Below are 20,738 nucleotides of genomic sequence, written 5' to 3' on the forward strand. Positions count from 1 at the left end.
CAATGTTAACATATATCAGCTTGAGATCTGTTCATGACCAGTTATCTCTTACAGGACGAGGAGGAGCCAAAGGATGAAGCCTTCAGCCCTGATGGCGGATACATTCCTCGGATTCTTTTCCTTGGTACGGAGGGGGTTGAGTCACCCTCCATGTAAACACTTGTTAGGATTCCTCTGGAGAAACTGATTGCACAGTTGGTCTTCCCTGAATAACATGCAGTGGCTGATAATGTTTCACTAAGCTCAATAGGAGATAAAATAATGGAACAAGGACGTGTGACATCCTTCCAGGTGTTTGACAGAAGAAAGAAAAGCCAACTGGCCTAAAACATCACCTGTATGAGGTGTTGAATACAAACAAAGAGTAAACAGTGTGTAAAGATTAAAGGAACTAATCACAGGAGTATTGTTCCATAATGTGGAATATTAAACTTGCTCCTATACATTCTGAAATATTCACATTACAGTGTAAGTGAGTCTGTGAAACTTGTTTTAATTCTGCATGTTTTTTATGAAGTGAAACTAGAGCTGACGAGACAAATCATTTGAACTAACTAGCTGATTAATAGCAAATATTGATAAGTTTATTGATAACTTCAAAAGCTTTTGCTATTGAAGTTTCATCAATAAAGTAATTTTCTAAGCAAAAATAGCAAATATTCACTGGCTCCAGGCTCACAGATGCAAATATGTCCAGCTTTTCTCTGTTTTATATAAATGTAAATTGAATATCTTTGGGTTTTGGATTGTTGGACTGAAGGAATAAGACACCATGAATGCTGGGAAACTGCTTTGCTTTTACATTTATTTGACCATTTTACAGACAAAATTATGAATAAATGAATCAAAAAATACTTCTATAATAATCCCTCAGCAATTTGGACTGTTGCTCTGACAGGACAGTACGTCTTCGAGGAATTATGAAGGCAATTTTTTCCATAAATCTTATATATTATGGGCCAAACAATGAATTAATCCATAGTGAAAGCAATGGTTAATTTCAGCTCTTTGTTATTTGGATTTTAATTTGAACTAAACAAGCCTTTTATTTGACCCTTCTTAATCCCTGCACAGATCCCAGCGGCAAAGTCCATCCTGAAATCACTAACAAGAATGGGAACCCAAACTACAAGTACTTCTACAGCAACGCAGAGCAAGGTAACAATCCAAATAATTCTCACTTACCTCTGAGAAAACATTCAGCGGCGAATATTATGTGATTACAGCTGCTGGCTTCTCTGACATAATAGCTGAGATTAAAGAAAACTCACATTTGAGGTCAGTGGATTGAGTCCAGACCGGAAGTATTGGGACAGTTTTGCATTTTTTTTGTACTTCAGGCTCTGAGCTTCAGCAACATTCAGTTTGAAATGAAATAATAGTTATTACATTAAAGTAAAGTCTTAGCTTTAATTTGAGAAGCTTTACATGAACAGAGCCCTGTTAACTCAGAAATAAAGGGTTCAAAAATAATTGGACAGATACGCATGAAGTCAAACTAAATCATATTATTTAATATTTAGTGGAAAATCCTGTGCAGTCAGTAACTGCCTGAAGTCTTGGACCCATAAACATCAGCAGACACTTTGTATCTCCCCTTGGTGATGCTCTCTGAGCCTTTCACTGCAGACACTGGTCTTCAGTCTGGTCCACAGCTCAGTCAGATTGAAATCAGATGACTGACTGCTGGTCGAGGATATTCCGAGCTCTTTGGTTTCCCTGTGTTTAGGACTGTTGTCCTACTGAAGGATTAGATGTTGTCCACTGAGTTTGACTAATGAGGTGGTGACTTTGGGTCATGAGATGCTCCTTTTTTTTCTCTCTCTCTCTCCACACATCACTTTGATAGAGACCTGTGTTCCAGCACTCTTTAACCTGGCCTTGAGCTTTACCAGAGCTTTACACCTTGTGCTCAATTCTCTGAGGTTGTGGTCATGAATTCTCTTGAAACATGTCTGCCCACATCCTGCAGAGCGTTCTTAACTTGCTGTGCAGTCGTAAAGAGGGTTTTCTTCACCATGCAAATGATTTTCTGCTCTTTCTCAAGACTTGAGCTCCTGTCCACCAGCTCGTTTGCAAACTCCTAGTTTTCCTCTGCTCACCTCAGAGCCTGAAGAGCAACAAATGTGACTATCCAAATAATGATAGTGATAATCATGGTGTGTGTGTGTGTGTGTGTGTTTCCCTCCATTCCTCCTCAGTTTTGTCCGGTATGAAGGAGGCGCAGGAGAAGCTGACGGGCGACGCCTTCAAGCACGGTCACACTGGAGATGAGCTGTGAGGAGGTGGCGTTGGGCATCAGGCTGTAAGGGCTACACTTCCTCTACCTGAGCCTGAGCTTCAGAGCGCCCTGTAATACCCCCACCCCCGCCAAACAACCCCTTTCACTATTGATACTCATACTTGACAGTGGGGTCCACCTCACTGACCAAACCAAGCCAATCATGAGACGGCATCGGTGCTTGAGTATTTCTTTTTGTCTCGTACGGTTTTTTCCAACATCACCAGTCATTCTCCCGCCACTGTCTTTGTTTTAAAACATGTATATTTGTAATGTACTGTTACTTAAATGCCATATACTGTACTGTATTGTCCGTCTGTAGAGGATATAAACAACTCAAGCTAGCCAAGTTAACTGCAGTGTTAATTATTAACTCTCATCTCTTGTTGGATGCAAACTTCACATCTTTAATATGCCAAGTTTTTACCACCTAAGTAAAATGCCTTGTTTGTCACTCGACAGCCATGAAGTTTCAGTCTGTTTGGTTCTGAACAAGTTTCACAAACACATTGTAGAAAATGAAATCCCTTCAGTGGAACCAGTAGACTTTTTTTTTTTTTTATGTTTTCACCCAACAGCGATGATGCAGTACTTCATAATAGTAAAGATAAACACCTACAGTGATGTGCTTCCAAAGATCCTCTTCAGTACTCTGCGACTATATTCACCCTGCACTAATAGATAGGCTCTCTACTTCTGATTTCTATAATCCACTTTCTAATAATTATAATAATTCATTTAATCCTGACAATTTATCTCTACTTATTTAGCTATATCTGACTGCTTATTTCTGTTCTGTTTGTTTTGCTGCTTGTGAAGTGACACCACTGGTTTTTTTTGTTGTTGTTTTTTAAACCAGCCTTGTTAAACTCTTTGAATGAGGGATGGAAACATTGGTTAAGTGTCTCAATGTATTTTATACATGTACACAGCCAGGTGTGCAAATAAAGTTTGTTGTATTGAGTAGTGTGTGTGTGTTGTTACGTCATTGTGAGCCAGATGCATTCATGACACAGCAGTGAATATAACAGTATATCAAATTTTATTGTCTATCGAACAATAGTGATCCCTTATGGTTTGTCAAACAATATGCAACTGCTGTGAACAGTTAACATCAGTAGATGACACTAATGGAGTCACTATTTAAATTCAGTTTGACAGTGATTTAAATAGTGCAGTTACATTAATGCGAGTGCATTCAGTTAAGACATTGGATTGCAATTGATCCCATTCCAGACACTGCCTCCAGAATGGCTTTCATGTGGAGCCATGTCTCGGCGTATAAAATGTCATGCAGCATATGATTTTTCATGATAAAATAAATTACAGGGAAAAAATAAAATTAGCATGCCTCTCTAAATCTGCCTCATTTCGTGACTTGTTATCAGTGCTAACAGACTTTAACTGCAAGAGAAACATAAGGAATGTTGGTGGAATGTGTCGTCAAACTTGGATAAAAGGCATTTAAAAAGATAAACCCTCTTTTCTCTGTATTGCTCAGTCTCTGGAAGATGGACGCAAGGCTCAAGCTGAGATGTTTAAGGGCACAGAGAAAAGAAAATCACAAAGTAAACAAACATTAGCAGAGTGAGCGTGGTCAAAGCTCTGACTTTTTTTTTTTCTTAAACCATGAGGTCATTTAAAAGATTTTAAAAGATGGGAGGGAAATAAAAAGGTTGCTTGAGAGAGAAATATTGCTACGATCACTATAATTACATAATGCTGCTGCTGTAAAATCAGCAGCATTTTCACATATAAAAAAAAAGCCTATAAAAAGCTGTGTTATACGTCTGTATACTCAAAATTACACAGCTATAAAGTGTGATTAGAACTGAGTGATTGTTTTAAAATTTAAGGTTGTGCACGTACCATTTATAACCAGTGTAATAGACCACTGTCGACTAGTTTATCTGTTCTGACAGAAGAACAGTATCATGAGCTTTAGATGCATTTAGAGCTACCCTGCCTCCAAGGTGGGGTACAAAAGTTTCAACATGTAGGAGGCAGTTCCAGTGTTGGAAACTGCATTCCACATTTCATGGATATCTTTACAAGATTACACCAAAACCCTGACATGTGAAATTCCTTATGTAGACCCACCTGACTCAACTTGACTTAAAGACTCTCCATCCGAGTGCAAAGCTGCACCTAACAACAAAGTGAAGGGAGGAAGGAGCACTTCACCCACCCCTGTTTGTACTGGTTGAAGTTTGTCCAGTCGGCTTGGAGAGGGTGGAGAGGGTGTGTGTGTGTGTGTGTGTGAGTGTGTGTGTGTGTGTGTGTGGATGTGTGTGTTTGGGGGAGCAGGTGCAAACTTAAAATCTTCCCTGCTTGGCGTCTCCGATGGCACCCCAGACGTCAAATACAAACTCATCCGGAAAAGCGAAGTCTCCGAGGGTCTCGTCTAACGCCATGGCAAATTCGTCCGGGTTCTTCTTGTCACGGCCGACCTCGACCATCGTAGCAGCTGGAGAGGAGAGGGACGAGCGGACACTTCACTACAGGAATAACTGAGGAGCTAAAGATTCATGATACAATGTAAATTCAACTTCCTGTATTTGAATACCAAGAAGACTGAAGTGTTAGTTGTTGGTCACACCAGACGTGGATCAGTTTTCATGTGTTTTACAAAATTTAAATTGTTCTTGATCCCCCCTCGCTTACTTGTGGACTACACATCAAGCATGTCAAAAAACTCCCTTCTTTTATTTATGCAACACAGCCAGGATATGGCCCCTTTAAGACATTCAAATCCAGAGTCCTTTGCTTTTTATTATATCTGGAATTATGAATTTTGATCATATAAAAACAGTCTTTGCGTTGGCTAACAATAAAAGCAAGGGCTGAACTGAGGTTTAAGATGTTCATCTAAAAACTGTATGTTACTCTTATTTGGTCACATAGTGCTCCTTGTGCAAAAGAAGAAGTCACAGGATTGTTTTTTTTATCTGTTATCTAGCAGCAGGTTCATTCTTTTCTTCACGTTTACATTCATGGTCTCACAGATGTCCACGTTCTGCCCTGAATGATGAAATGTCTGCCCGTGTTGAAACCAAAGTTTAAATCCTATATTTCTGCAGACTGCAGTGGCCACTGCTGCGTCCTGCAGAGCCACACGGTCGCACGTTTTGTTTTTCCCGATTGGGGCTGAATCATAGAGTGACACTGCAGTGGCACTCGTGTTGCTGGTGTTAATATCACTCACCAAGTTCGGTGTCTCTGATGCCCATGTAGCTCTCCAGGAGGTCATCCACTTTCTTCACTGCCTTCTCCTCAAATTCTGTTGGCTGGAAAACACAAACAACTCGGTTCAGTTCCTCATTTGATTGTATTTTGTTTGTTTCTTTGTTTAGCCTTATCTGTGTGTATCTTCTTTAAGGATACATTAAGAGAAGGAAAAGAGACAACCTCTCACTAGGCTTCACAATAACGTCAACAGTTCCCTGTCCAAATGAGCAGGAGAGACTTACCTCATCCTCCACAGTAGCTGGGCCCTTGGAGCGAAGTCTCAGAGTCCCCCTCCCTGTGCCGATCTTGTTGTCGCTGGCAGGTTTGGCACCCTTTGACCTGGGCTCAAGCATTTCTATCAGTCAGAAGAGAAACATAACAGGTTTTTACAGACCGTCCAGTTGCTCAACTGACTCATAAATGATCCCTAAAGATCACTCGCTCAAGTTCTTGGTTTCACTCATGTTAAGAATTGTTTAGAGTTCCAATATATGACAATATACTAGAGAAGCAACTAATTAATAAGTCATTTTTCAAGCAAAAACTCCAAACATTATCTGGTTTCAGCTTCTCAAATGTGACTATTATCTGTCTGTTTTTTTTTTTTTTTTTTCATGAAAAAAAACGTGTTGATGCTGGTGTCTCTGAATCAGTGTCAGTATCGCCTACATGTTTTCTGTATCTTGTTTCTTACTCACCAAAAGCCTTCATCGGCTCCACCAGTTTGAGGGTGAAAGGTCTGTCTCTGGGCAGATCTTTAAGCATGCGGGCGACCTCATAATGCCGCGTCCCGACGATGTTACGTCCGTTAATGCACTCTATGTGGTCGCCCACGCAGATCACCTTCACCCCGTCCACAACGCTGCCTTCCTTAATACGCTGCCATGAGGAGGGGCGAACGGGAAAAGAGGACATCAGTCACAAATATAATTAAAAGACAGAAAAAGTTTTAGTGCCATATAAAAAGAGGTTTGACAAACACAGAGATCAAAATAAGAGAGCAAAGACAGACAATGTGTGTGTGTGTGTGTGTGTGTGTGTGTGTGTGTGTGTGTGTGTGTGTGTGTGTATTAGGCCAATATAATCTTTTTTTTCTTGTTTGTGAGCCCACTGATGTGAAACCACTGGACTCAGCAGAACACAAAATAATACGTTATTAAATTTCTTTCCATGGAAAGCTAAGCTAAGCTTTATTTTTGTATGGGACTTCAAAAGCCTTTTTTAAAAAAGGAAATAAACAATTGTGATGCAAATGTATCTGCTCCAGCAGCTCAGGAACATCTGCACTGCATGGGTGTGGGAGTTTTTTTTGTTTGTTTGTTTTGTTCAATTCAATACATTTTCTTTTCTTTCAGCTTGAGCTACAGGCAGAACCTGGTAAATGTCTCCTGTCCTGACCTACATTTTGCTCTATAATCCTCTCTGGTCAACAATGCAGTGCAAGAGAAGATGTAAAACAGTCCGAGTGTGACAGAGAAGCTGCATTAGACTGGATGTTTCATGTGTTTAAGAGTCAACGAGTGGTTAATATTTAAATTATACTGTGGGAAGATCTATAGAAGTTTTATTATCCGACAGTTGGCCGATTTAATTGCCTTGTTTGACATTATCCTCAAAGAGGCAGCATCTTTTTCATAGCTCACTTAATACACCAGCACCACAGCGCTGACCTGAGGCTTTATTGTGTGTTAAACACCGTCAGGTTTTCAGGATGCAGTGCAGCTTCAGGATCACATGATGGCACATGTGAGCAGTTTGTCCTGCTGCAGCCACTTCACTGAAACCATGTAATAAACTACAATACCACTTTCTACTTTGCTAACTTATGGTGGGCAATCACCATTATTTTGGATATCTTTTTTTTTTTTTTTTTAATCAAATGATTGATTGATGATAAAATAATAAACAGATTCATTCACACTGAAGAAAATGAGTTGCATTGCTGATAAACAGTCCATTATGTGGCAGCAGTGCATAGAATCATGCAGATACAGGTCAGGAGCAGCATATAGATGATTGAGGTCTGAGAAGAAGTAACTGAGATAACAGCTCTCTACGGCTGTGAGGAGCAGAAAATGAACAACACATAGCATCGAAGCTTAAGGTGGATGAGCTACAACGGCAGGAGACCACGTCGGGTTTCATTCCTGTCAGGAAAGAACAGAAATGACTAAAACTGGACAGCTGAAGTCTGACGAATCTTGATTCCTGCTGAGGTAGGGTCAGTATTTGGCATTCATTTGGACCAGAAGCTCAATCCAGCATCTTGAGGAATCAAGGCCACAAAGAATTGAGGCTGGTCTTAGAGCAGAGGGAGCGCTGAGTGAGTGCAAGTCCATGGTGCTTACTTGTTTTGACCTCATACAACTTTGGCTGAACAGCTACTTACATATTGCTACACATCATTGTTGGTTTATCAACTGAGCAAAAATAAAACAAACACAACAGAAGTTCTTTTTCTTTGATTTACTCTGGGTGAGATGTTCCTTCTGTCCTCACCTTTATGAAAGCGTAGCCCGCTCCATTGTCGGTGATGGTGAGGCCGAGCGCATCTTCAGATTTATGAACTTCCACTTCCTTCTTGATCCCTTTAATGTGGGCGAAGATGAAATCCTCGAGGCCGATCTGGCCCCCCAGCAGCTTGTCCATGTCAATCTTGTGGGTGTTCAGGGTGCAGAACAGGATCTGTAAGACACGCAGCAGGTGTACACAGTGTATTAACAAATGTGTACAAAAAGACAGACAAAAATAAAAATAAAAAATACATTTCATAAGATTGAGTTCAATAAAAAAAATGGTTTACCAACAAAGTTTTCAACATAAAAGCCGTCTATGGCACTGACTGTTAGTTATTTATCTTTTAGGCTCTAAAACTGAAGGAACACCGAGAATAGTCTCCATCTTTTATACACGATCAAAAAAAGAACCCCCGTTTTTAGTCTCAGTGTGAAAACTGAGCCGGATTCAAAAATAAAAGTGTAGATGACCGAGCGCTGCGTCTGTATGCTAAATACAGGAATCATCAGGGAGCTCTGTCTTTATTGCAGCAGGCTAAGTTATGCAGTTATGTCCTCCTCCACCCCGGGGTGTCATCAGTCTACGTTTTTTTTGAGGTCCCTGGGGAAGGGCCGTCCTGTGATGAGGCCAACAGGGAAAATGACCTTTGCTCCTGCGCCAGAAATGTAGAAATCTGGCTTCACACCTTGTGGCTGCCCTCACAGAGAGGGAAATGTGATCACCCAGAACTCGATACACAAGTGGCCAGATTTAACAGCAATTCAAACACAGAGAGGACAGTGAAACCCAGGACCAGGAGGAGACTGGCTGTGAATCATTTATTCTGCTCCAACTCACGGAGACAGAACACCAAAGATATCTATAAGATCTTCTTTAATTGCTATTTATTAATTGTGGGATTCAGTTAAACCTTCTCCGATATGCCCATAAATAGGTCATGGATCCGACTTCTATTGTGGGATCAGCTTCCTAGTAGGGCTTTGAGAACTGCAGAGCCAGGATTTAGCGTCTAACTTCCGGGTTGTGCGGTAGAAAGGGATTGATTTGTACTGGTTCATCAGGAGGATGACCTTTGTGCACCAATCAGGCTCTGGCAGAGAGGCCTGCCTTGTTTGTGGCTTTTTTTTCTCCGAAGCAACAACAGGCGCTGTTCACAGACACACATTGGCCGTCACGGCCTCATGCGTTGCCTTGGGTTACCAGACTAATAAAGAATGGGATTATAATGGAGAGGAGGCCACGAGAGGAGTATGGAGGATAGAGGAGGCAATCTCTGTAGCAAGGGAGGGGTGTACTGTAGCTGAACTGATGGCTCTCTTCCTCTCTTTTTCCATAACAGACCCTCCCTTGCCCCCCCCCCCCCTCAGGCCAGGGCATTACCCAAGAGTGAGTGGGTGTAACAACAGCGGACGCCTACACCCGGTTACCAAGGCTGCCGACTGCATTAAGCCGCTTCTCTGCAACGCACGCAGCTCTCAGCACTCCTCTCTTCCTGCTGGGCTGACAGTCACAGCGCAATCACACCGCCGGGTGTAGCCGGGAGGCAGCGAGCAGCGACACGCTGCAGCGACCGCCTCTCCTCTCCTCTCTGACAACCTGACTCACAAGAACAGACACTACACCTCCCACTGACGGCACCACACTGACCAAAAACCTTGATAACTACACGGACAAGGGCAAGTGAAAGGAGAGGCACTGCAATCTGTTCAGCATCACCCATGACAGAGCCGTTTATGGGTCAGTGCTTTCAAAAGGACAAATAAAAAATACATGAGGTGAAAATAAACAGATAAAAACGTTGAGTATGGAGCCGATGTTGATGGGAAGATTTGCAGGCAGCATTTTATAATAGGGGTGAAATAAAGAGATGATTAAATTTTATGAAATATAATATCCGTCTGGGCAGCGGCGCTACACCCCACAGCAAAGGTCACAAATTTAAAGAGTGAGGCAACTGTCTCAACTGGAATTTAGTAACTTTATTAATGATGACATGAAATGCATTAGGACCTGTCTGATTCGACTCAGCACCATTTGATTTATCACATCAAACGCTTGCTTCACAGTAAGTAATCAAAGCACAGAGGTGGAATGTAACTAAGCACATTTACTCAAGTACATTTCTATTATATATTTGTATTTTACTTCAGTGTTTCCATTCTATGCTGCTTATTACCTCCAACATTTCAGACGGAAATATTGTACTTTCTACACACATAACATATGACCATACAATAATATTGCATATATATACAAATAACATTCTGCGCTCGTGGTTTTCAGACGGAGCAGGCAGCTGTTTTCGGTGAAAAGCTCTAAAATCCCACTGTGCACTACCTTGCTCAGCACCAAACTGCAAACCGACCCAGTCAGAGGCGAGCTGGTGAACATAGTGGAGCAGTAAGCAGCATTAGAGCCAGAGAATTCCCTCAGGAGTAGGTAGAGACCAAAAACAGAGCTAGAAGACATCACTCATTACTTAATAACAACAGTTGGCTAGTCAGACAAAACAGACGTTCTCAGACATCAACTCTGGTTCTGGATAACTGTGAGGAGCAATTTTTGTGATTCATTCATTAATCCAAAAAATAATTAACAGATTAATCAATAATTACAAGAATAATTGTTAGTTGCAGCCCTACTCACCATCCAAAGCTGTATTAATTTTAACTAAATCCTCCTGACTGTACCAGTGCACACCACAATATAACTACTCAGTAGCAATTACAGTTTTGATCCCTTCAGGAAGGTGCAAATAGTTAAGCAGCTCTGAAAAAATAATCTGCAATTCAGGAAAGTGAGAGTTATTTGTCAAGCAGACATTGAGGAATATTAAGATCATACAGGTTCTACAGTTAGTAATTAACAATACGTCTGGTCTGCCTGTGTATGGCGAAAGGTAAAGCTCGAGAATGACGGCCTTAAACTGGATCTCCCTCTGAAATGTACCCTGCATTGAAACAGTGGTGATTAAAAGCTTGGGAAACCTGTTTCTTTGGCAACTGAACCACTGTCCATTTACAGCCTCTTCAACAGCTCTTTTAATGGCAGCAAAGAGGGTTGGACAGATTAAACAGAATATCAGGCGTCAGAGCGACAGCGGGGAGTCACTCAACAGCAAAACAATGTTTTTCCCATGTCCTGTATTCATCTACTGTTATTTCTGCGTTGGGTGTTTTAGTAGTTGATAGGGAATGCTGATGTAAGCTGTGTGTATTGTGGTGTGACTGAGTTTTAAACAGGACATCACACTCATCAGCGTTTAAGCCATTGTAATCATTTACCTAACTGCAGGTGTGAGAGTCTTCAGAATGACAGTTTGTAAAGGTGGGTCAGAAAAGCAGGGCTCATTGTGAAAAGTCTTGAATGAGCCTAACAAGCTAAACCAGGAATAATGTGGTTCATACTGCCAAGTCAGAGCTACTGTGATCACTGCATTAAACAGCACATGCAATATGTTTACTGAAATACTGTGCAGATACTTTAGAGTCGAAACAAGACAAAGTCTGATTTTAGGTATTTAATAACTGCAGCTTATGCCAAAAGTGAAGTTCAGACATCAAAAGAAACACAGGTTATGTCAAAATGTAAAAAAAATGACATGTATTGCAGTTGACTTATAACGCAGCATTCAAAAGGAACTTGGAAGAAAACTCAGTGACTTACTCTGTAACACCGGTTTAGCCTGAAAACTGACCTGGCCAGCACCAGGCTACTTCTGGCAGGATTGTTTCCATGGTAACATAGTGGTCAGATTATAAATTCTAAAAGATTATTGAATATGTATATATTTTGATAAATTAATGCATTGTTCTACTACTTCAGAGACAAAAAGCTACTTACAACCCCGTGAAAGACTATCCACTACTATCACAGGAGACAGAGGGCTGATTAGATTAGTTTGCTCTTTCTAGCCACAGTTGTTTGTCTTCACCGTCACATTGTTCCTCAGAGAGAAGAACGTAAACCTGAAATCACTCCTGAAAAGCGGCTGTTGTTGTTCAGTGGGCTGTGGTGTCGTGGCAACACTTTCCTCTGCATCACTGCTGGTAAACAACCACTTAAAATCACTATAAAACCAGATCCAGTCCAGTCAGCAATGAACACACACTCACACAAACTCACACAAACACACACACACACACACACACACACACACACGGTTTCTGCAGCTTCACACACTCCTTATTAGCGCCACATTTGTTTCTTGCGGGCGCATGGTTTTTCACACAGGGAAAGTTCATACTCAATTTGCTTGTCACATGTATAATGAAGTGCAATTACCAGTAACCACATGTTCACTGAAATCATGTTGAAGGATACTTTCAGAACGTGTTATTAGGCGCTAATATAATATAAGTGGGCCTGTTTTACACACAAAAAAACAATGGTCTCAACTGGGCGAAAATATCATCAAGATGACAATGAAGAAAAAGTAAATCAATGAATTCATTTAGTCCAAAGGTTTTTCTAACAAGTGGGAATGCTTTTCCCCAAGAATTAACTTTGGGAACCACAGCTTTCCTTTTTGATATATTAAATAATCCTATTAGTAGAAATGATCAGTCAGTTAAACAATCAACTGAATATGCAAATACTGAAATAATAGGTTAATTGTTTAAGTCATTATAGGGAAAGCTTCCTCCCACAGTCCAAAGACATGCAAAATGGGGACGAGGCTAATTGGATACTCTAAATTGACCATAGGTGTGGCTGTGAGTGTGAATGGTTGTCTGTCTCTATGTGTTTGCCCTGCGATGGACTGGCGACCTGTCCAGGGCGTACCCCGCCTCTCGCCCGAAAAGATGCTGGGATAGGCTCCAGCCCCCCCGCGACCCTACTAGAGGATAAGCGGTAGAAAATGGATGGATTATAGGGAAAGCCCTACTCATTGCTGATGAAAATAATTATTTAATGCAGCAATAAATGAAAGAAATCCAAACAGTATGTCACTGGGGAGCTAACACAGGCCTTAATAAATCCTTTATTTTAAATTAAGGACTGTTTTTTTCTGCAAAATAACTAAGCCTGGGTGATAATATTTTCATATATCCACTTACTGTGGACATTATAAAATTCTGTTGTGTTAATTAATGATTCCCAAAAAATTTTAATCATAAAGAAAAATAATGAGTAATTCAAGTTCTTGTTTATCATGTGTGGAGAGTTTTATCTCATGTAATGCATAACAGCAAAACATTTAATTGCACTGGACATCAATTTGAATGAATTTGCAACATGTCAACCATAAACTCTACCTTTGCAAAGACACTGATGTTCAGTTTTGGTTGACGCTGTCAGAGAGGTATTAATTAAACTACATGTTTATTATTGAGCTTGTGGTTTGCAGTAGTGTTGAACTGGACAGCATTAAATTCAAAGTCGTTTTAATGTTTTGCCGAAGCCATTTCCAAACATGAGGACGGAGGAATATTTACATTCTATTATATTTTCAATACAATGCAGTCCAGCACAACACCACTACCAGCTACGACTTCAGTAATAAGTGTTTAGTTGAATTAATCTCTGAACGTTTTGACAAAAACTGGCCATTTTCAGCTTTGTAATAGTACATAGTTTGCATTAGATTGCATAGGTTTATCTAATAAAGTAGCCTAGGAGTGTATATAGTTAGAGAGAAAATGCTATGAATATTGTGATGTTGATTTCAGTCATGCTGCTCCATGTCAGAAATGACTTGCCCTGAAGAAGGTGTTCTGTCCAAAGTGTTTGCCACACTGAACTGAGCACACAATGGATTTATGGCTCTCATAAACAGCCTCTCGAGCTCATGTCCCGAGAGACGCGAGAAGCACTAATACAGAAAAAGACAAACTGTTTAATCTAAAGTATATGACGATATACAGCTGGGTAGCCTTAACTGTAGTTTAACCTGACCCTTGCTTGCTTGTTTTTTTTAGGAAGTGAGTGCAGGAGCTGAGCGAATACAACCAGCTCCAACAAGTGGGATTGTTTCAACTAATCCCAACCACCACCACCACCACCACCCCCACCCCCCGATTAAAAAATGTCTGGCAACAAACACGGAAGCACAACAACCTGGAGCCTGCCAAACAAAAACAATACGTGTGGTTCTGTCACACGACCGCAGCCCAGATATTCAAACTGTAGGCAAATGGGTGTGCGCTTTCTGTGAGCAGGGAGCAAGCTCGCTGCAACAGGTTAACAAGAAGCTAAGTCACAGAGCCACACCTAAAACTCTACAGCTGTAGGGACAATAACCAGACTTTGACCTGAGCAGCGACAGCACAAAAAACATGTCAGGTAACATAGAGAAAGGCTGCAGCATTATGCGTATGTCTTGGTGGCTGAGGTAACAGAGACTGAAATGAGTTTACATAATGTATGTTAAACTGTGTGCTCCGTAAAGTCTCCAGTCTCTTTACCTGTCGTGTGTTTGAGGTAATTGTTTCAGATGTCAGTTATTTCACTCAGACAAATTCCTTTCCATCAGTTCTGCTTCCCAAATAAAGCGACTGACTCTGAGCTTCTAGTCTAACATAAGGTTTATGTCTAATTAAGGATCAACAAAAGACCCAATCAAGCCAGACATGCTTTGATTCAATGTGATGTCTGTTTGGAAAGAAATATGTAACCTATTAGAAGCAAGACAATGCCATTATTAATTACATAATTCTTACCAGTGTCAGCCAAGCACTCATGTAACGTCAGTGTCACAGAGCCATTGGCTTACAAACAAGCACAGTCACAGTGTGGCTCTTTCTGTGTGGCTCCCTACGTGACTATTTTGTCTTTAAGTTTCATTAACAGACAAAAGAGTCACTAGGAGAAAGTTGTTGCATCTTAAAAAGTGTTAATGATCTGTGTCTCAAGTTTAAAATAAATACTGCTCAGCTGTGTCCATGATTAGTAAGACAACAGCTGCTTTGGACAATTTGTTTTGTTTTGTAAAGTCACCACAGTTTATTCACAATGTCACAGAATAAACTTAAGTGTAAAATCCAGCAAACTAGAACCACGACCTTGTAAAAGCCTATGAGAAAATATTGTGACCTGTTGTATATGAAAAAAAAAACTCACATCCAGCAACTGAATTCTCTGCTTTTTATCTATTTAGGTGTTTTGAATCCCCAAAACATCTTAACCCAGTGATTTTCTGCTAATTACATGCTTAAAGGTTGGTTCAACTGTTGACAGACTTTTTATTCAAAATCAGACTTAATACAATTTAAAAGCAACTACAGACCATCTTTCAATCACTAGTTAATATGTTGACACTTCGACGAGTACTGAAGACCCATGGGTTGGACCAAACCCAACTTTGAATTCGGCCTTCATTTTAATGTCAACTACGCACCTGTAAAGTTTCATGACTGTATCTGTATGTATATTGTATGGTGGAGACAAAATCTGTCAACAGACAGACATATAAACACCTGCCAAAGTAAACGGTCTCTGTGGTAGTTCCTGCTCCAGTAGGTTTCTCCAGGACCACATTTGACCATGATGGCACACACACGTACACGCGCACGCACGCACACACACACACACACGCGCACACACACACACACACACACACGCACAACACGCACACGAAAAAGTGAAAAACAACAAGGTTTACTTTGGTGAGTTCTCTGATGCATATGCCATAAAGATCCATGTCCATATGACAGCTAAAGCAGATGGAACAAAAACAAAAATGTCTCACGCTCAGTGAGATATTTGTGTTTTCAGCACATTTTGAGAGCTCATTACAGATGGAAGGAAAGACCCTTTTTCTGTATGACTGTGATGTTGCCCACCTTCGTTTTGCCTGAAAATATCTATATAATAAGAGAAAGATAGAAAAGCAAAACAACATCTCCAACTCTGCCCCTCCACTCGCAGGCTGGGCTGGATATCAAACCTCAGTACCAAACAAAATATGCCACTTTTACCAAATATACTCATTTGTCGATCAAGTGATTCCTCAAGTTAATCATTAATTTGCTACATTTAGACTGCACTTTATGCAGGCAAAGCTCTTCCTTCTGAGATAACATGAAACACTGCAGTGTTTCCGCTATACCAGCTCCACTTACAGGTATCCATTCAAATTTAGACTTCCTGCTTTATCCCTGAGAAGCTGAGCTTTGTTGGGGTGCTTCCATCTGACAGTGCTGACATTTTTCATCCTGTCTGATACAGGTCACACCCAGTCAACATGGACAAAACAGTCAGATGGGCACCACAGTGAGGTTTGGGGGTGTTTATGGAGGGAGGAGGCCCAGGGCAGAGCCGATCCCTGGGGTCCTCTGGGACGCCTCTGGCTGTGGCTGGGACGGGTTATCTGGTTAGATTTGAGGCTGTGCCTGAGCCGGACATGAGGGACTTCCTGTGGTAAAAATTGTGGAGTCCAACATCTAACATTACCACATCACACTCCCTCACTATTTGTCTCCATATGACTATTTGTGCCAAATTTTCCAAATGAATCAGTGTATTCAGTGACACACACACTTTCTGCATCTACTGCACACCAAAGGATGCAAATGTGACATTAAACTGCTTAATGAGACAGCTTGATATAGTGAAATTTGGGTCATGTTTTCTCTGCTACCTGCTTGGCAAGCAGTGAGGCATTCTTATCTGTCAGTGTGACGAACCTCTTTACTGATTCCTGTACTGCAGATTTTCTCTTTCCTCCTTTACAGAGAGGTCAAAGTTCAAAATCAGATACAGAACAACACTTCTGGAGCGGCAGAGGATCAGTGTCTTGCTCAAGGACAATTCAGCAGGGCAGTGCCTGCAGAGATGAAGGTTTGAGTCCAAGCTTGAAATGCAACCTACTGCAAATCATCGAAACTCCAAATCTATTTGGCTCCTCTGTAGTGATGTGCTTAGTGTTAGAAAAAGAACATGCCGTAAGGCAGTTTTCATACTAGAACAGGTCTAGACACAGACAGAAAGTGCTAATGAATGTTACTTATAGACATGATAGAACAAATACCTGTAGGAAAATGCCTGGTGTCCCATTCAGACAAAACAACAGCCAAGTTTGAGTCTCATTAAGGATCATTTTTACCATGAAGTCACAAAGATGGTGGCCAGTTTCAGAGGACAAGTCCTCCACTTATCAAAGGTACATATACAATATTTGAAGTCTTCTATTGTGTCACTGTGTATCAGTGCCACTGAGACAAGATCCTCTTCAGTTATCAAACTTGTTGAAGGAAGCAAATGCATCTCTGAGCTTCAAGAGGGGAAGGACGTTCACGTCTCCGGCTGCTGCAGCAAACCAGGCTGATAACAGGCTGCCCTGCCGGCCTATCTAGTCATATTCAGGCTGACAAAAGCCAAACATGCCACTCACACTTTCCTTTGAAAAGAAGAGCTTAAGCAGTCTGGGTTCAGACACTGCTTTTGTTTTCCACCGCCACGTAGTCATGCAGCTTTGTGCTTGTTTCTCAGTGCAATTTGATTGTGAATGGCCATGAAAAACTGTTTCCAAAAATAGAGGCAACATTAATTTGTCAGATATCCAGTGACTGAATAATGACAATAAGATGCAGATAGTTCTCAATCTTGTATGATCGAAGTGTGCAGGCTGGCAAAGAGTTGGCAGGGTGTGCCTTTATAAACACAAACTAGCTTTGATCCAAGACAAGCAAAGTTGAACGGCCACCAAGGGATTAATCTTTTAGAAAAGCCACTTATAAAACAGTTTACTCAAAACTTTACTGCCTTATCCATCTTCCAGTAGCAGAAGTATTCCATTTTTTTTTACTAAAGAAAGGGTAGCAAACCAACAGCATACAAACAGCTAACAGCTAATTTGAACTATTTTATATATTGTTGGATGGACGTGTGTAATATCTCAATCTCCAAAGAAACTAGAAACTGTAGCTGTCAAATAAATGTAGAGAAAATTTACAGTTTCCACCATTGCCATTCAGATTTTTATCATTTATGTAAAAGTAGTAATACTACACTATGAAAACTTTTATTCCACTTCAAGTCATGCAATTAAAATTTTACTTAAGTAGTAAAAGTACAAAAGTATTTTCAACAAAATGTAAAAATTATAAAAAGTATTACTCGTTTGCGAAGGAAGGCTTCAACCAACAATTACTTTCATTATCAATACTTCTGACAATTATTTTGGTTATTAACTGATTGATTGTTCAGTGTATGAAATGTCAGAAAATAGAGAAAAACCATATATAAACATTTAAATTTCTACAGAATAATAATCAGCAACTATTCTGTTAATCGATTAATTGTTTTTAGCCATTTTTTGAGAAGATACATTAAATATCATATGTGAATATTTTCTGGTTTCTTCTCTGTGAGTCTTCTAGGAATAAGGAACTTAATATCTTTGTGTTTTAGACTGTTTCCAACAAAACAATCCATTTAAAGAGGTTACCGTGGGTTTTAGGAAAAAGGGAAGGATGCTCACAATTTTAACAACATTTCATTGACCTAAACAACAAAAATCAAATAATCTGGATAAATAATCATCAGATTAATCAACCAGAAAAATAATCATTAGTCACAGGCTAGACCTGTTTGGGACTGTCTCAGCCACTGTGTTGGAGACAAAGAAAAGGACCAGGATGCAGCTATGCATGCTCCTTCATGGAGGTGGGGCAGTTAACCAAACATACATTTTCAAAACAACCAGTTTGTCTTCATCGGTAAAGACTTTTCCATTGTAAAAGTATGAAAAATTGTTTGGAAACACTTCCAGAAAAGCATAAATCCAAAGTCCAAGTGTGTTTTTGAGTGCAGGGCCCTCTTCAGCTCATTCTGGTGCATCATGCAGCAGTGGTCTCATTACTGCCCCCTGACACTAGAGGCCCACTGGTACTTGATCATTTTTGAGAAGCACAGTTGCGATGGCTTTTTTACTTTCACTTTTCAAATATAAAAGACTTTAAGGAAGAGGACTTACTGGTTGGTTTTGCTAATGTATCTAGTTAACTTCCACACCTCTGTTTGAGTGTAGCAAACAGCCACTTCCTAGTGCTTTGCACCTGGAGAGAGTGATTGAGACTGTCCAGAACAGGACTAGTTGCAGCCCTATTCAAATATAATGTGCTGTCTGACCAACAGTCAAAAACACAAAGATGTTGAGATTACTATGATAAAAGATAGGAAGTGGCAAACATAAAAAAATTGAGAAGCTGATTGGCATAAAACTCAGCCAATAGACTCAAATAGTTAATGAATTATCAAAAATTGTTGCCAATTCAGTTTCTGTGAATCATCTATTGAATTAATCACTTCATCAGTGTGCTGGTTGGTTTCTGGGCGTATGGGGAAGTAATGAAACTGTAGTGTACAGTGGGGGTCAAAAGGGGCCTAATAACAACTAGTACTTGCCCCGGGTCCCAACAGGAGGGTAATCCGGCCATGAAAAAGTCTAGAAACGAGTTTGTTTGAATACTTCACGTACTTTGGGTAAAATCGAGCTTCAACCCCTAAATGTAAAATTAAATCACGTACATGACTTTTTCTCCCCTTTAACAACAGGTGAGAACTTACCTCAGGTGGGCTTATATTAAACGCCTCTGCTATTTTTGCGTACAGCTCCTTGACGTTGGTAAATCCCTCGATCCTGCCGGTCGGGCTTCCGTGCGCCAGCTGCGTGTGGAAGACCAGTTTGGGCCGCAGGCTGGCAGGTGGAGGCGGGAGCCCCGCTCCGTTCACGGCGGATTTACCCAAGCTCCCGGCACCTGCGTGTCCGCCGCTGACCTCCTCGTTGTCCACCAATTGCTCCTTCGTCGACTTGTTTTTCTTCTTCCACGGTCCCAACGGCATTTTCCTCGCTGTTTTCGTTTGTTTTTCTCCGTGTAAAAACAAAAAGTCCGAGCCGCTGCTATAACATTGAAGTACCTGTTGAGTCCCAAGCCCAACGGTCGTGTTGTCCTATTTACTTCCTTCTTTCCTCCGAGCTTTCCTGAGTTTCTTCTTCCTTCCTTCCTTCCTTCCTTCCTTCCGCGAACACTTTTCCTTTCCTCACCTGCCCGCAGCCGAGGTTTGACTTTGTTCTTCGACAGTGACTCGACGGTGTAAATATTCAACAGGTAGATGGTGAGTGTGGGATAAACTCTTGACACAACCTGCTGGCCGGACCTCAGCTAACAATAGCTACTCTGTTTGTCTCGCGGCGTGCCGCGGGACGCAGGCGCAGTGGGACGAACCGGGGCTCCACCGGGCAGGAGGGTCAGTCCCGGTGCACCTGTACACCGCCACAGGGGGACAAGCATCTCAAAACAATTAGTCTTCTTTTCGTTTTTAAACACATACTGAAGAAGAATAAAGAATAAAAGTTAAAGGAGCCTGTAGGTTTACCCACACATCAAGAATTAGCTAGCTAAACTATAGTTTCACAAAGTATTTTAATATTGAGTATCTTCAACCAAATACAATCCAATGTTTGTTTGTTTCTCCTTTATCTTACAGCTGCAGAGCGTAGTGAGGCTTGAGTAACATTTCATTAAAATACTGTCAAATTAGAAATGAAATTCACATCAGGACAGCAGAATCTGTATTTAAAAAATAACCTGCATGTTACGCTTTTTGTGATGATTTCCTATAATATTTAGCATAGTTTGCTGTAGTATTTTTTTTATATCTGAGCATCTGTCTGCAACCTTTCTTCTTCTCCTGAGTGAATAAAATACTGAATTAGGCAAATCATGTGGACATCTTTCAAAGGTATTGCATTTTTGGAATAAAATGT

The 20,738-nt window shown here is 40.7% G+C and overlaps 2 protein-coding genes across 2 annotated transcripts in view; one reads left to right on the forward strand and one right to left on the reverse strand.

Annotated features, from left to right (window-relative positions):
* txndc12 (thioredoxin domain containing 12 (endoplasmic reticulum)) overlaps window positions 1-3,247 on the forward strand; it is a 6,802-nt gene extending 3,555 nt beyond the window's left edge. The window contains exons 5-7 of the mRNA XM_023410893.2: window positions 55-124; window positions 1,075-1,158; window positions 2,202-3,247. Coding sequence (XP_023266661.1) covers window positions 55-124; window positions 1,075-1,158; window positions 2,202-2,281 — 234 coding nt within the window. The 3' untranslated portion in view covers window positions 2,282-3,247. The remainder of the gene's footprint in view (window positions 1-54; window positions 125-1,074; window positions 1,159-2,201) is intronic.
* A 53-nt stretch (window positions 3,248-3,300) lies between these two features.
* gipc2 (GIPC PDZ domain containing family, member 2) lies at window positions 3,301-20,153 on the reverse strand. Its single transcript, XM_023410891.2, has 6 exons — window positions 19,538-20,153; window positions 8,009-8,194; window positions 6,208-6,388; window positions 5,752-5,864; window positions 5,487-5,568; window positions 3,301-4,748 (listed from the first exon to the last, which is right to left on the reverse strand). The coding sequence occupies exons 1-6, from the start codon at window positions 19,811-19,813 to the stop codon at window positions 4,597-4,599; spliced, it is 990 nt and encodes a 329-aa protein (XP_023266659.1). The 5' UTR covers window positions 19,814-20,153; the 3' UTR covers window positions 3,301-4,596.
* Between the last annotated feature and the right edge of the window lie 585 nt (window positions 20,154-20,738).

Source organism: Seriola lalandi, unplaced genomic scaffold (genome assembly GCF_002814215.2).
Source record: "Seriola lalandi dorsalis isolate HSWRI2012SDOR001 ecotype SW California unplaced genomic scaffold, Sedor1 jcf7180002054441, whole genome shotgun sequence".
NCBI classification, from domain to species: domain Eukaryota; kingdom Metazoa; phylum Chordata; class Actinopteri; order Carangiformes; family Carangidae; genus Seriola; species Seriola lalandi.